This window comes from Palaemon carinicauda, chromosome 33, assembly GCF_036898095.1.
Source record: "Palaemon carinicauda isolate YSFRI2023 chromosome 33, ASM3689809v2, whole genome shotgun sequence".
In the NCBI taxonomy this organism is placed as follows: Eukaryota; Metazoa; Arthropoda; class Malacostraca; order Decapoda; family Palaemonidae; genus Palaemon; species Palaemon carinicauda.
Window position 1 is genome coordinate 25,785,130 of NC_090757.1, and position 13,353 is coordinate 25,798,482.

General features: G+C 34.9%; 1 protein-coding gene across 1 annotated transcript in view; it reads right to left on the minus strand.

The window, feature by feature from the left end:
- Positions 1-4,284: 4,284 nt before the first annotated feature.
- The window catches only part of LOC137626127 (uncharacterized), a 280,479-nt gene continuing 271,410 nt past the window's right edge, over positions 4,285-13,353 (minus strand). Inside the window, exon 5 of the mRNA XM_068357204.1 lies at positions 4,285-4,500. Within this exon, the coding sequence (XP_068213305.1) occupies positions 4,285-4,500 (216 nt within the window). The remainder of the gene's footprint in view (positions 4,501-13,353) is intronic.

A 13,353-nucleotide genomic window follows, 5' to 3' on the forward strand; every position in this document is an offset into this window, starting at 1 on the left:
TGGTGGAGTATGAGCCAGCATGAGCTTTTTCCTCTTTTGCATGATCTTTTTTAACTCATTTACTGTTATGGAAAATTGTGTTATTTAAATGTACGAGCTTTTTGGATTATTACCCCAACAAGGTAACGTGTTCTTTCTTTTCTTAGCGAAGATCTCTTTATTTTATAGAGGTTGTATTCTTATCAAGACTGAACACTAGCTCATTCAGCTTCTTTTGTTTGTCATGATTTTACAATTATCTCTACTGTAATCTTTACAACCATCTGGTTTCACTTTCTGACCACCTCTTGGAAATTGCTGTTTTCTCCATAATCTGTTCGTGAGATTTTCAATATTCATTTAATGTGCATTTATCTTTGTGCCTAGGCTTCGTTGAATCTATTTACCTTTCAATTATTTTTTCCAAAATAAGTTACTTGCATTTTCTTGCAATCAGGAACTATTATATTTCAAGAGTATTTTTGTAGGTATCTATATAGTAATTATGCGTTATTTTTCATGTGACCTTACAACATATGTGGTACAATATGTTAATTTTGCACCGACTTTATTTACTCTGGAAATACCACTATTACATAAAAGAAAATAGCGATAAAACTACCTTCGTCCCTTCAATTAATATAATTCAAACTCTGTCGGTGAACTTGTTTTTCACCTGTTGCAAAGTCAATAAAGCTTAGGATTACACCGGCGCTGTTTGTGCCGTTATGCTGTAAATAAAACTAAATGTTGAGGTTTAATAGCGGTCTCCCTTGTATTTGTTCTTGGGTTCATTACACAGCTAGTAAATGTTTTTCGTGTTCCTGTAGAAGGAACAAGAGAATTACTCTTGTTCGTATGTATCTTTACTTTTTGTATTTCTTTGTTTTTACAGTTCAGATGTATGTATGGATTCTGTAAGCGTTGTTATGGCCATAGCGTTCATATTTATCCATATTTTATCTTTTGCTTGGTCTTACCTGTATTCAGATGGTGGATTGCCATAAGACACAGAGGCAGTGTATTGGACTTCACCTTATAACTATGCTTTGTAACCTTGCATTCTATGCGATTTTTATTTTTCGCAGGATTATGTTGTGTGATGCATTATATATATATATATATATATATATATATATATATATATATATATATATATATATAAGGTATGTATATGTATATATATATAAAAGGTATGTATATATATATATATATATATATATATATATATATATATATATATATATATATATATATATATATATATATATATATATATATATATATTTATGAGAGAGAGAGAGAGAGAGAGAGAGAGAGAGAGAGAGAGAGAGAGAGAGAGAGAGAGAGAGAGAGAGAGAGAGAGAGAGTTGCCATCTAGTCATTCTCAGTGTATATATATATATATATATATATATATATATATATATATATATATATATATATATATATGTGTGTGTGTGTGTGTGTGTGTGTATTCATATGGGTGTTGTGTACGTGTATGTAAACATATATTTATATATATATATATATATATATATATATATATATGTATAAATTTTATATATATATATATATATATATATATATATTATATATATGAATATATATATATATATATGTGTGTGTGTGTGTGTGTGTGTGTGTGTGTGTGTGTGTGTGTGTGTGTGTTTGCGGGGAGTTTTGCCCGCTCGTGTATTTTTCACAGAGAGAGAGAGAGAGAGAGAGAGAGAGAGAGAGAGAGAGAGAGAGAGAGAGAGAGAGAGAGAGAGAGAGAGAGAAGCAATTGAAAAACTCGCCAACTTTATGATCTTTCTAACACCAGCGCGATCAACTATGACTTTGTAACTTTAACATTTTTTCACCATATTTTATTCATGGTCTATCAACTTCCAGGGTTCCATGACTCCATCATTGAGATCGTCGCTATTAGTCAACTCGAGTGACCTTGGCCAATGCGACGCTAGATCTTTTCCATTCAGTGTTAAATTCGTTCTCTCATTCATTGACTTTGCCAGGATTTTCCCTGATGAGAATTTAAGCGTTTGTGTAGGAGAGCTGTAGTTGAGTTAGTATGTAGAATTGTTGGTAGCTCATTGGCCGAAAGAGGGGAGTTTAGTTAGAGAGGGGCAAGGATATTTACGTTTTTCAATTTATGTAAATTTCTTTTTTATAATACTGGATGTTTTCATGCAAATTCCCACATACTTGATGCAAAGAATTTAATAGTTTTATTTGATATTCTATTGTTATATGTTAGTGTTTTTGATACGTGATATTTGCACATTAGTGCAATAAATTTATGCTCGCAAGTTCCAAGTAAACATTGATGACAATATTGATAGTAATGACATGAGGGAATGATGAAAATAATAAGAAATATACTATTACAAGGAATGTATATTCTCATCGTAAAAGACGACGAACACCCTGAAGGATCACCGTCATGTAGCCCTTTGCAAAATTCTCTCCCTGGCGTTATTCATCCCGCTCAGCACATAGCACGAACAGCCTGAAGTTTAGGGACATGTCCTTGGGAAGGGGGTTGGTACACCAGATCCACGAAAAATGGCATGGGCCACACACACACACACACACACACACACACACACACACACACACACACACACACACACACACACACACACACATTCATTTCAACCTTCGCTCCATGACAGATCGTCGTCTCCTTCATGACTGATCCTCTCTTCCCCATTATTCATACGAGAATTTTATGGAAGGTATTTCATCTGGGGAGATGACGGATGTCTCTATGATTTCTGCTGGGGTAACTCTCCTCTTGTTTCCTCTTTGCTCTTTATCAGCTTGTATTTTCTCACGTTTTTAATCGCACGGTATTTCATCTTTGTTTTTTGCTTAGAATAGTATTTCTTGCTTTTATTTCGTCTATTCCGTGTTTAGGATTTTATCTTTGTGCGTTTTTTTTTGTGTATCACGTTGGATGAATGTCTATCCATCCCAATTTTTTTTTTAAATTCATTGTTCTATATTATGCAATCGTTTTTTTTTTTATCCTTTTACTTCCTCAGTGTTCAGTTCGGCATATATCTATATATCTTTTATTTATCTTGTTCTATTAACGTTCGGTATTTTAACCATAGTTGAATTCGGTGTTTCATCAACATGATTTGATTATTTATGAAGGTGTTGAATAACCTCATCAGAGCGAATATATTGCTCACATTAATGAATTTTCACAACAATTTTTTGCACATAAAATTTCCCAATATTTTGAAAAATTTTCACTATTATTTATAAAGTGTTTACAAAGAATTTACCAAACTTATTTTTCACTTCTGGTGTATATTTCTAATGAATATTTGTTTGTTACGTGTAATGGTATTCTAATACTTATGAGCCTGTAATATGTATGTAATCATGGTTTTTCATTTATCTTAATGTTATTCCAATAGTTATGAGACTGTTATGTTTATGGAATCATGGTTTCAGATTTATCTTTCAAGTGTAATACCGTGAAAGGTAACCCCAATAATGATAGAATATATTAGACCTTATATAGCCTCGAGTAACCCCAGCCATGATAGAATATCCTACCGTAGATAGCCTCGAATCCTTAATTTGCACGAAGTCTAGAATGGCTTTCAACGTTACAGGCAGCAATAGAGTCAATCCTACAAGCACCAGTTCATCGCTAAAGAGAGAGAGGTCGGCGTTGATGAAATAGTTGAAATTCGTGAATGATACAGGTATTGGTGGCAATGCTGGCCTGTTAGCGCGGTGTTTGATGTCAGTCGATGAATCAGACAATAGGAAAAGGACGCTGCTGTGTGATGGGGAAGTATTTTGAGCACTGGTGGTATTTGGCAACCTTTTGCTTTGAGCTTCACGCCAGGTAAAATTTTGCTTTAGGCGAATATGGGTCCACACATTGCTGTGCAGTCACGGTTAATCGAGTTTTTGTGAATTTATTTTTAATTGTGGGTGTATATATATATATATATATATATATATATATATATATATATATATATATATATATATGTGTGTGTGTGTGTGTGTGTACATGTCTCTCTTTTGTTTTCCGATTTAGTTTGAAGTTAGTTGTATCTGTAATTAAAGTATCATGCAAGTTGCTCTCCGACCTTTTAGTCTCAATGTTTTCAAAAATGTTTATTAGTTCCCTGATAAACCCGATTTGCTTAGACGACGGTGACGAAAATACCAGTACGACTCTCATAACATTTGAGCGTTCCTTTTCACAAAAGGTAGAGATTTTAGTTTTAGTTCTAATAAACCTTACAAGAAAATTTTCACCAGTGCAATTCACAGTTCAATCATTTGGTCTAAACGTGGGAGAATTACTTCTCCATTAAGGCATAAACCAAGGTTGGTAGGTTTATTGCAGACACAGGTGTTGAATCCTGAAGAATCGGGTGACTTGAGGACATCTTGAAAGGGCAGTTGTTTATCGTTGCTGTGTTTGACAGTAAACCTAAGGGAACTGCACTCCTGAAACGTCCTGCGAAGAGTCTCAATGTCCTGAACGGAAGGAGCCATGATGAAGGAGACCAAACCGAGACTTTTCCTCATATATGTCATCCAAAATTGAAATTTTTTAATTACTGAATCATTCAAGCAATTCTCGAATGCTTGTAGAATATAAGAGATATATCATTATCATTATATTTTGTAAGACAATAATTAGTTTATATAGATATTTTTTCCTTCAGGATATTAATTTTTGGCTGGAATAATAAAGGAGTGGGTCACTGAAGAAGTGTGCCTTTTCTTATCATGAGCCAAGATGTTTGCGTAGTTATTATCACCATTTGACATTGCTGTATGAGATGAATATTGTTTTGTGATTACAGTATGTACTTTAGTTTAACGTATTTTTTGAAATCCAGTAGAAAACATCTTAGAATATCCGTTTAAATATTATTCATGAAACAACATATATTTTTATTCCTTTTTACCTAATGATTTGACAGTCATACAGAAAAATAACTATACTAAAACAAGATGATACTCTGTTTATTAATATAGACTGATTAAGAATTGGCTGGGGTATATTGTAATTAACAACAGGGCATGCCCTAAGGATTTGATTATTATTTGAATACTTATTAGTAAATCAAAACTTATCATAATTAGCTTGGATATTAACTTGCTGCTTCCTTTCGAATATTCCTAGAAATATTACGTATCACAGCAAACATTGTCTGACATTGAAAAAACGCAACTGACAGTATGATTTGACTCGTTAAAGGTGCGTCCACACGGCCGGACACTGTCCGTCGAACACCAACTGTTACCAGTTAACAATGGGAAGCAGAAAGAAGAGCTGGTGACATCAATAACGAGTACCAAGGAGGTGTAAATTCAGTGCCCATTTTCGTAATCTCCGGAGGGACACGATAAACGGAGTTATACTTATTTACCAGATGGAATTTAGCTGTTGGTTAATTAGGTTTCACTAGCCATGTAATTCTGTTACGGAAGAAAGCTGCCAATGGCATCCGATAGGAGAGAGGCAGAATTGCTAATCGAATTTTACTCGAAGGACCCATGCTTATGAGTAAAGCAGATGTTTCCAGACAGAAATAAATGTGCAGCGGCAATTTATAAAATAAGGTCAGAACGCCAAAGAAGTTGATTGTCTGTTACTGGTTTAGAAGTCAAAGAAGAGAATTCAATCTAATCTGGGTCAATTCAGGGGAGAGAGAGAGAGAGAGGAGAGAGAGAGAGAGAGAGAGAGAGAGAGAGAGAGAGAGAGAGAGAGAGAGAGAGAGAGAGATACGCAAATTGGAGAAATGAAAAAAAGTTTTGGGCTGGTACTGGAGGCATTTGCACCCCCAACTTTTGGCGATGATACAAAATGATAGAATCTGTTTCAATTTTGAACATCCAAGTCTCTCATATGCCTGAAGGAGTGTTTGATCTTGAGGGAAGTAAGTAACTGTGTGTGTGCGTGTGTATGTGTGTGTGTGTATATATATATATATATATATATATATATATATATATATATATATATATATTATATATATATATATAAATATGTGTGTGTGCATGCGTATAGATGTATATGTATATATATTCTCCAGACGTGTTTCTGGAGAAATACTCCCCCTTGTACATGTGTCCCCCTTATAAAAGGTTTTATTTTCTCCGATAGAACGTAGGTGTTTGGGTCCATCTATATATATTGAAGTTTCTAAAGTGTGATTTATAACCAATTTGATGTTCTTTTGAAATGGTTGAATGACTTCTCTTATCACTTGGTCTCTGCAACCAGGCCTTCCATGCACATTCCACTGTCCTCAACAAATGGCAGGAATAATTAATGCTGCATAATGCCAATTATCTGGTTTTATTTTATGGCGTATCATGCACCGCATTTAAACCAGACATCAACTACTTCTTTCTTAAGCCCTGTCCACACGATCGAGCATGCCCGACAGGCAAACAGTGATACCAGACTATTGTATGTAGTGAGAATGAGGATTGATAACGTCAGAAACGGGAAAACCGCAGCAGAGATCTGACAACAATATTGGTTGCCAGATCCCTGCCTGTGGTTTTACCGCTTCTGACGTCATTAAACCCTCATTCTTACTACATACTGTGGTCTGGTATCACTGTTTGCCCGTCGGGCATGCTCGATCGTGAGGACAGGGCTTTAAGCACAGAATAATAATGACATAAAAAACCTGTGTATTGCCAGCGGTCACGGTCTTCGTATATTGTCTGCCGGTCTTTGCCTAGTGAACGGAGTAGAAACTAATCAGACAACTTCATCTGGTACCACTGTTTGTTGCCATATCAACTTCCCTCGTTTCAACGCTAATGACGTCATAATCCTTGCTTTATGATATGGCAACAGTGTTTGTCCGACAGACACTGTTCATCGTGTGGACGCACCTTAATGTAACTTCATTACATGTGTCTATGAGGATACTAGAACATTCTAGTTTCTGTGAAAAATAATACTTTTTTAAAAACTGTTTGTCAGTTCCTTAAATATCTATTGCTTTTTCTTCGGCTGATATAAAGCGTACGTAAAGAAAAAAGACCTTAGATAGTTATATCTCCCTAGTAAAAAGTCATTAACCTCTCTCTCTCTCTCTCTCTCTCTCTCTCTCTCTCTCTCTCTCTCTCTCTCTCTCTCTCTCTCTCTCTCTCTCTCTCTAATGTAATTTGCTTTCCCATCTTCCCAAATTATAATGGGTAGCATCATTGTTTAAGATTCTTTTTATACTGGATTCATAATGAAAATTTATTTTGGGTTGAACTTTAAATATTAGCCACTGTAGAAATGTTGTTGGAGATTTTAGAGTTTTTAAATGTCTTTTCGAGACGCATTTTGGCAATTTAGCAAATGGAACAACAGTAAATATAAAGGTGCCGTGACTTCTCTTCAGTTATTGAGAGCATCAAAGCTCTCTAGAGCAAATTTCTATGATTCTCCATTGCTTCCTTGTTAGAGTATCAAAAGGGGCTGCGTTGTGATCGGATTTTCATTCGAAATTTACAAATCTCTATTAGGGTGAATGTAAAGAGGTTTTGCACCTTTTGGAAGCTCGTCACCTCCGAAATATTATTGTGCAAAGTATTTTAGGCATTTGCTAGTCAATGCTAAATGTCACGCGGACAAAGGTTTGATTTTTTTCTAAGGCGACATTAATTGGTGGATTTGTATGGACTGTTGCTAATGCTCTGTTTAATTAGTAGATACTTAATGTTCTCTAAATTACTAAATAGAATTTGAAAATTTTTCAAAAATAGTTTTGGGACCATTAATCTTTTGTTATTGATTAGTTTTCTATATATTATTGTTTACACATAGTGTAAAGACAATATATGAAGGGTTTTAAGATGCAATTGCGCACAGTGGCTTGAGACCAAATTTTCTATACCGAGTTTTCCGAAACCGATTTTTTTCATACTAAGTTTTTAAGACCTAATTTTCCATACGGAGTTTTCCGAGACATTTTTTTTCATACTTAGTTTTCCAACACAATTTTTCATACTGAGTTCCAAGACCGGTTTATTCATACTGAGTTGTCCAAGACTGAATTTTTCATACTGAGTTTTCCGAGACTGATTTTTTCATACCAAGTTTTCCGAGACCGAAATTTCCATACTGAGTTCCGAGACCAGTTTATTCATAGTGAGTTGTCCAAGACTGAATTTTTCATACTGAGTTTTCCTTGACTGATTTTTTTCATACGAAGTTTCCTGAGACTAATTTTTTTCATACTAAGTTTTTGAAAACCAAAGTTTCCGTACCAAGTTTTCAGAGACCGATCTTTTTCATACCGAGTTATCCGAGACCAATTTTTTTTCGTACTGATTTTCCGAGAATGATTTTTTTCATACTGAGATTTCCAAGAGCGGAGTGTTCATACTGAGTTTTCAGAGACCACTATTTTCATACCGAGTTTTTCGACAGTGATTTTTTCATACTGAGTTTTCCAAGACCCAATATTTTCAAACCGAGTTTTCCGAAACCGATTGTTTTCAAACCAAGTTTTCCGAGACCAGTTTTTTTCATACTGAGTTTTCCAAGACTGATTTCTTCATACTGAGTTTTCCGAGACCGGTTTTTTCATACTGACTTTTCCGAGACCGGTTTTTTTTTTTCATACTGAGTTTTTCGAGACCGGTGTTTTTCATAATGAGTATTCCGAAACCGGTTTTTTTTTCATACTGAGTTTTCCGTGACCGGTTTTTTTCATACTGAGTTTTCCGAGACCGGTTTTTTTCATACTGAGTTTTCTGAGATCGACTTCTCCACACTGAGTTTTCCGAGACCGAGTATTCTGGTCACCGTATTAAGGTGCATGCGTGCAATGGGATATGATAGGCAGGATTGAAGTCTTGAAGATTTGGCTTTACTTTGTTTTTACCATATTAAAACTATACTTTTGTCTCATTTGTATAATGCTTTCGACCTTTGAATCATATTTTACTGGGTTGAATGGGTATGAAGGTAGTGAATATGCTGATAATATTCCTGTCGTTCCTCATTCCCTTTTAGGGAAAAAAAAAAACCCTTTTGCCAGCAATCATGTTCTGATTTGAAAAAATCTTTACACGGATGGGCTGAAGTGTAATCGCATTAACGCAGGTCTTTATAGCCTCAATTGGTAAAGAATCATTATCCCCTTTTCTTTGTTTCTTTTTTTATTTTGGTTGGATTATGAAGGCTCATGTTCCAGTTTTATGTATGACGGGATAACGTGATAAAGGCAATTTAAGTGATACTTTTACAACCGTGAAAATTTGCACGGAAAAAATGGAAATGTAGATTGTATATTGCACAGATATTAGTGTTGATCTAATCATTGATTATTTAGTGGATTAAAATTTATTTTCTTACGTGGAATTATCTTGCACATTAGGGGTGATTGCATGAAATAGCCTTAATATCCAGGAAAATATCAAGTGCTCGTAATATTGGGGTAGTTTTGAAGCTGCTGTTTTTATTAACCTTCTGTGCTGTATGAAAGGGTCTTTATTGCAGTAACTTAGTTCACTGCGATTTCAACATTAATTCAGGCATTTCAGGTATGAATTAGTCATGTGTTTCTTTGGAGCCAACTAGCGTTAAGGAAAAATTTATATATTCATATATTTCACCATTATACCTTCTTCCCTTTAATGATTCTGAAGCACGCTACCAATTTTCATATTCAAATGGTATTTTGTGATGAAGTTGCAAGACTTAGGGTTAGGATATAGGGCTTAAGGTCGACAGAAATATGAACAGAGAGAGAGAGAGAGAGAGAGAGAGAGAGAGAGAGAGAGAGAGAGAGAGAGAGAGAGAGAGAGAGAGTTATATTTATTTCATTATTGAAGATACGATTATGAGAAAATGTTTTGCTCGAGTTCTGTATAGTCCAATCAAACCGTTCATACGAAACGACCCAAGGGTCAGACTTGGAATATTTTAGTATTATTACAGTATTATAACAAGCCAAGGTACAGCCCTAGGTAGAAAAATCAAATATTGCAAGTCCTCAAGTCACAGTAAGGAAAGCAGCCTAATGCGTAAGAAGAAAATTTGATTTAAAAAATAAACCATTCACGAGAATAACATCAATATGTTCAAGAATATATACAAAGAGAAAGGCACTAGTGGTGGTTTTTGAAACTGAGTACCAAAAAGGAATATAAGAAAAGGGTACTAGAAAGGGAACCTGTTTATATACTGCGAGGCGTGTGTAACCCTTCTATTAAGCGTGCTCAACACACCTTTTGTTTGTTTTTTGTGTCTGTTGATTTTGATTTTCGTTCATTATTTCTGAAACTGTTCATGTACAATGCCAAACAACATTTCCCCTTTATAACAAAGAGCGGCATTGCCACGCACACAAATACTTGGTCTCTCCCCGTCCCCTAGGTAGGTAGGTGAGAGGAATTTCCATGCCCTTGTGAGACACGGGTACCCCGAGAGGTGCATTCGGAAACCATAATCTCCCACAAATTGCCGAAACTGCTGTGTTGTAGTTAGGAAAAGGGGGATGGATGGGAAGGGTTGAATGTATGCGTGTGCGTTCATATCTATATAAATATTTGGCCAAATTTTTGACGGATTGTGAACATTATTTAATTATTATTAGGCTTTGATCCTCACCAACAAAGACTTATACTCTAAGTTTGTAACACTCACACACGGCCGGCCAACAATCAATTTTACTGTCATCCATTTTACAGGCGAGTCCTTGATAATTGATTTCCATCACTTGATTCGTTTTACTTGCCAAAGATTCTTCAACATTCCGGCGAAAATCCTTGCTCTTACAGTCACTCTTCACTCGCCTCTGTTTTCACGTACCTTCCAGTTTTCTGATATTGAATCACGTTCTTTCTTCCAAGCACCTACTACGTATAGGTATCAAAATCTCTATCCCCTCAATACTATGTCATTGTTTTAACGTTCAGGCTTTGTAGATGGATTTTTATAAGGTTATGTTTACACACACAACGAGAGAGAGAGAGAGAGAGAGAGAGAGAGAGAGAGAGAGAGAGAGAGAGAGAGAGAGAGAGAGATGGACACGTTCAAACACGTATTCAGACACCCCTCTAGTAAATCCGCTAAATGATCTTATAACAATGATGAGTTGACATTGTGTTCCTGTTGTTGTTAACGAACCTTTTGTCGTTATTTTTCTTTTTTAATTCTAGTATTTAATTATTAGAAATTTTAATTCCTGTTTGAAAACGGATATATTTGACGTCGATGAAATAGAGAACAATTGTGTCTCATTCTGGCTATTAAATGGATGCTCGTGTTTTGTTTTTCGTTTATGGCTATTAGCATTCGTTTATTGCTGTTAACTGTAACCCGGCAATATTCTTTAACTTTTATTTTTCATACCAATTAATGAAAAAAACCGTATTTCGAAGGTGTTTGCTAGTCTCGAGAAAACTAAACAGCGAAGTTAGATCAAAATCCTAAAAGATGAAAACGATTTTTCCCCTAAGCTTTTCTTTGCCTTTAGGACATAGAATTTCATACTTTCCGGCAATATTTCCTTTCAGAATTCTGTGTTCGGTTTCCGTCTTTTATGTGCTGTTGCAGCTCACATTAGGAAGGCATGTTCCTTCCGTGGCACATTTCTTGAATTACATCTAATTCTTTTCATTGGGGTTCTATTTGAAATTTATAAAAGGTTCTTTGATACCCGAAAATTCTTATTTTTGGAATGGGTTCACGTCCATGATTATGGGATTTTCTTTCCTTTTCTGTTTTCGAAAGATCGATAAAGAATTTTTATTGGTGAATTTTCTCCGATGGAGGTCAAATTTAAATCGCCTCCTTTTTTAAGTTTGTGAGGTGAATTAGATGAAGACTGTAGAAGAATTCAGATTTATTCGCCCTTATGTGAGGTTCGCATTCCTCATTAATCATAAGGTAACTTCAATCCATTTTACTTGGCCTAAAAGAATACTTAAAAGGATGATTTCAAATGTAATGAATAGACATGATAATAATAAGGACAACAATGATAACAGTGGAGTACTCCAATGGAAAGTTTTGTCACCTATGTTGATTATTCTCCTTATGGATTTTGTTATACATAGAACAGTTGGGGATGGTGGAGAAGGATGAGACTGGATTGGTAATATAAAATTACTTGTCCCAGAGAATTCTGATGATGCTGTTCCTGTTAGCGGAACGCTACAGTATTTGCAATGCTTGCTTATCAAAATGCGTGAAATATCACATGAGGTTGGGCTAAAGATGAATATAAGGAAGGCATAGATGATGAGAACAGAATATGCAATGGAAGTTGAAATAACATTGGAAGGAGAAAGGATTAATGAGGTAGAATCGTTAAATATTTAGGAACTATGAACTCTAATACAGGGTCTTTATAATTGGACTTAAATGAAAAATTGAAAAAACAAATCAGACAATGGCCAGATTAAGTAAAATTCGGAAATCAAATCGCCTAAAATTACATATAAAAATCAGGCTATATATCAGTTTAGTGAGATCAGTGTTACTGTATGGACATGAGCCATTGTATGACAATAAAAAAATTTCCAACAGATTTAGTAGATTAGAGAACAAAGCCCTCAGAGGAATATTGGGAGTTAAATGGCAGGACAGAATTAGAAATGAAACTATAAGAGAGATTACTTGAATGCCATATGTGGATGAGATCATGGTGAGGGGTAGATGGAGATGGTTTGGGCATGCTTTTCGATCTCTCCAAAAGAGATTAGTTCACTAAATCTTCAACTGGGCTACATAAGGCACTAGAAGAGTTTAAAGACCCAGGCCTACAGGGGTGAGAACTATGAAGCGTAAAGTAGGAGATGATGAATGGAGAAGTATTCAATTAAAAGCTCACTTTAGAGACGACTTGCGAAATCTAACCGAGGCCCTTTACATCAATAGGCGTAAGAGATGATGATATTGAATATTTCGACAACGGCCTTTTCGAAATGAGAATAAAGAATAATTCGGGTTCCTCTTTGCATGAAAAACCCCCTATTATTATTATTATTATTATTATTATTATTATTATTATTATTATTATTATTATTATCAAAACTAAGTTACAATCCTGGTTAGGAAAGAAGGATGCTATAAACCCAAGGGCTCCAACAATGAAAATACCCCAGTGAGAAAACGAAACAAGGAAATAAATAAACTACAACAGAAGTAACGAATAATTAAAATTAAATAAATAAACTACAAGAGAAGTAACGAATAATTAAAATGAAATATTTTAAGATCTTCCATGTATAAACTATAAAAAGAAACATGTCAGCCTGTTTACAAAGACTTTCTCTGCATGTTTTAACTTTTAAAGTCCCACCAGATTTAGTAGATTTGAGAACAAAGCCCTCAGAAGAATATTGGGAGTTAAA